The sequence below is a fragment of the Glycine max genome, chromosome 15, assembly GCF_000004515.6.
Source record: "Glycine max cultivar Williams 82 chromosome 15, Glycine_max_v4.0, whole genome shotgun sequence".
NCBI lineage: Eukaryota > Viridiplantae > Streptophyta > Magnoliopsida > Fabales > Fabaceae > Glycine > Glycine max.
In genome coordinates, this window is record NC_038251.2 from 17,013,608 (window position 1) to 17,014,779 (window position 1,172).

Sequence of the window (1,172 nt, forward strand, 5' to 3'; positions counted from 1 at the left end):
TTTCATACTTTAAAGTTTGGTTTTGATCATGAAATGTAATGGTAACAGGTACTAAGTAATTATGCCATTTCTTAAAATCAAAGTGAAGAGAATTTCAACTAAGTTCAAAGTAGTGCTTTTATTTACTTCTTTTCCTTTGAGTTTTTATTTATTTATAGGAATTAAAGATTGGTATTACAGAACTTAAAACAACTCATGTAACTGTTCATCTAATTAGTTAGACTCCCTTTATTTTTTCCTTTGAGTTTGAGTATGAGTTTAAGTGGTGAATTTACAGTTTAACAAAGTGAAACCAACCTCAAGGAAGCTTATCTCTCTTTCCAGCATCTGAATCTTGGCCGTTTCGCGGCGCTTTCGATACAAATCTGGGTACCCGGAAGGCGCCTTAGGAGTAGGAGAGGGCAATGGCAGAGAGAGAAGCGTATTAGAAGTGCCTCTTGTGGGAGTGCTCATCACTGCTCTCTCAATTGAACTAAGTTAATGACCCCAACAGAAGAAGAAATAAACAGTACTAGTTAGTAGTAGTTGTAGTAGTATTCGTCATAGTTGATGTTGAAGTAAGAAATAAGAGAGTGATGAAGTGAGTGAGTAACTGTAATGGTAAGTGACAAAGGAGAGGAGGCAGATCATATATTTCAGTCTGTTAAGGTGTGAATGCCACATGAAATGACTGTGGAAGGGGCAGTAAATAGGGGCTCTGGCAAGTTAAGACACAGGAAAAAAAGAGAAATAATAATAACAAAAAAGTTAAGAACATACACACACAGAAGGTAACAAAAAAAACGAACTAGAGATTGGAGTTTTGCAGAAGAAACAAGGCCTCAATAGTCACAAGGATTTCATTATGGAAAGTGGAAAAGGGTCATAAATGAGGCTAGAAAGAGAGTCATTATTATTGCAGGCATGGGGGGAAATAAGGAGGAAAAAAATGAAGACTAGAGTGGCAGTGACCAGCGAGAATCTGATGGAAACTGAGCCTGGCTGCAACGAATTTTGAATTACCATTTTAATTACTACAGTTTATTTATTAAATGCATGGTTGGATTAAATTGTCTTTCTTCTATAAAGATGTTGTAAATAATTGTTCTGAATCGGTCCATTAAGGACCGAATGAAATAGTCTGTTTTGGTATAATAAAGGCCCAACTTAGACACCTTGGATCAATCTAGGGA

At 36.2% G+C, this 1,172-nt stretch overlaps 1 protein-coding gene across 2 annotated transcripts in view; it reads right to left on the reverse strand.

The window, feature by feature from the left end:
- The window catches only part of LOC100784824 (guanine nucleotide-binding protein subunit gamma 3), a 3,710-nt gene extending 2,734 nt beyond the window's left edge, over positions 1-976 (reverse strand). Inside the window, exons 1-2 of one of the 2 annotated variants that reach the window (XM_006597808.4) lie at positions 594-976; positions 298-472 (exon numbers count right to left, since the gene is read on the reverse strand). In XM_006597808.4, coding sequence (XP_006597871.1) covers positions 298-453 — 156 coding nt within the window. In that variant the 5' untranslated portion in view covers positions 454-472; positions 594-976. Of the gene's footprint in view, positions 1-297 lie in introns of both variants that reach the window. The other variant, XM_041010131.1, reaches the window with a different exon arrangement.
- Positions 977-1,172: the final 196 nt, after the last annotated feature.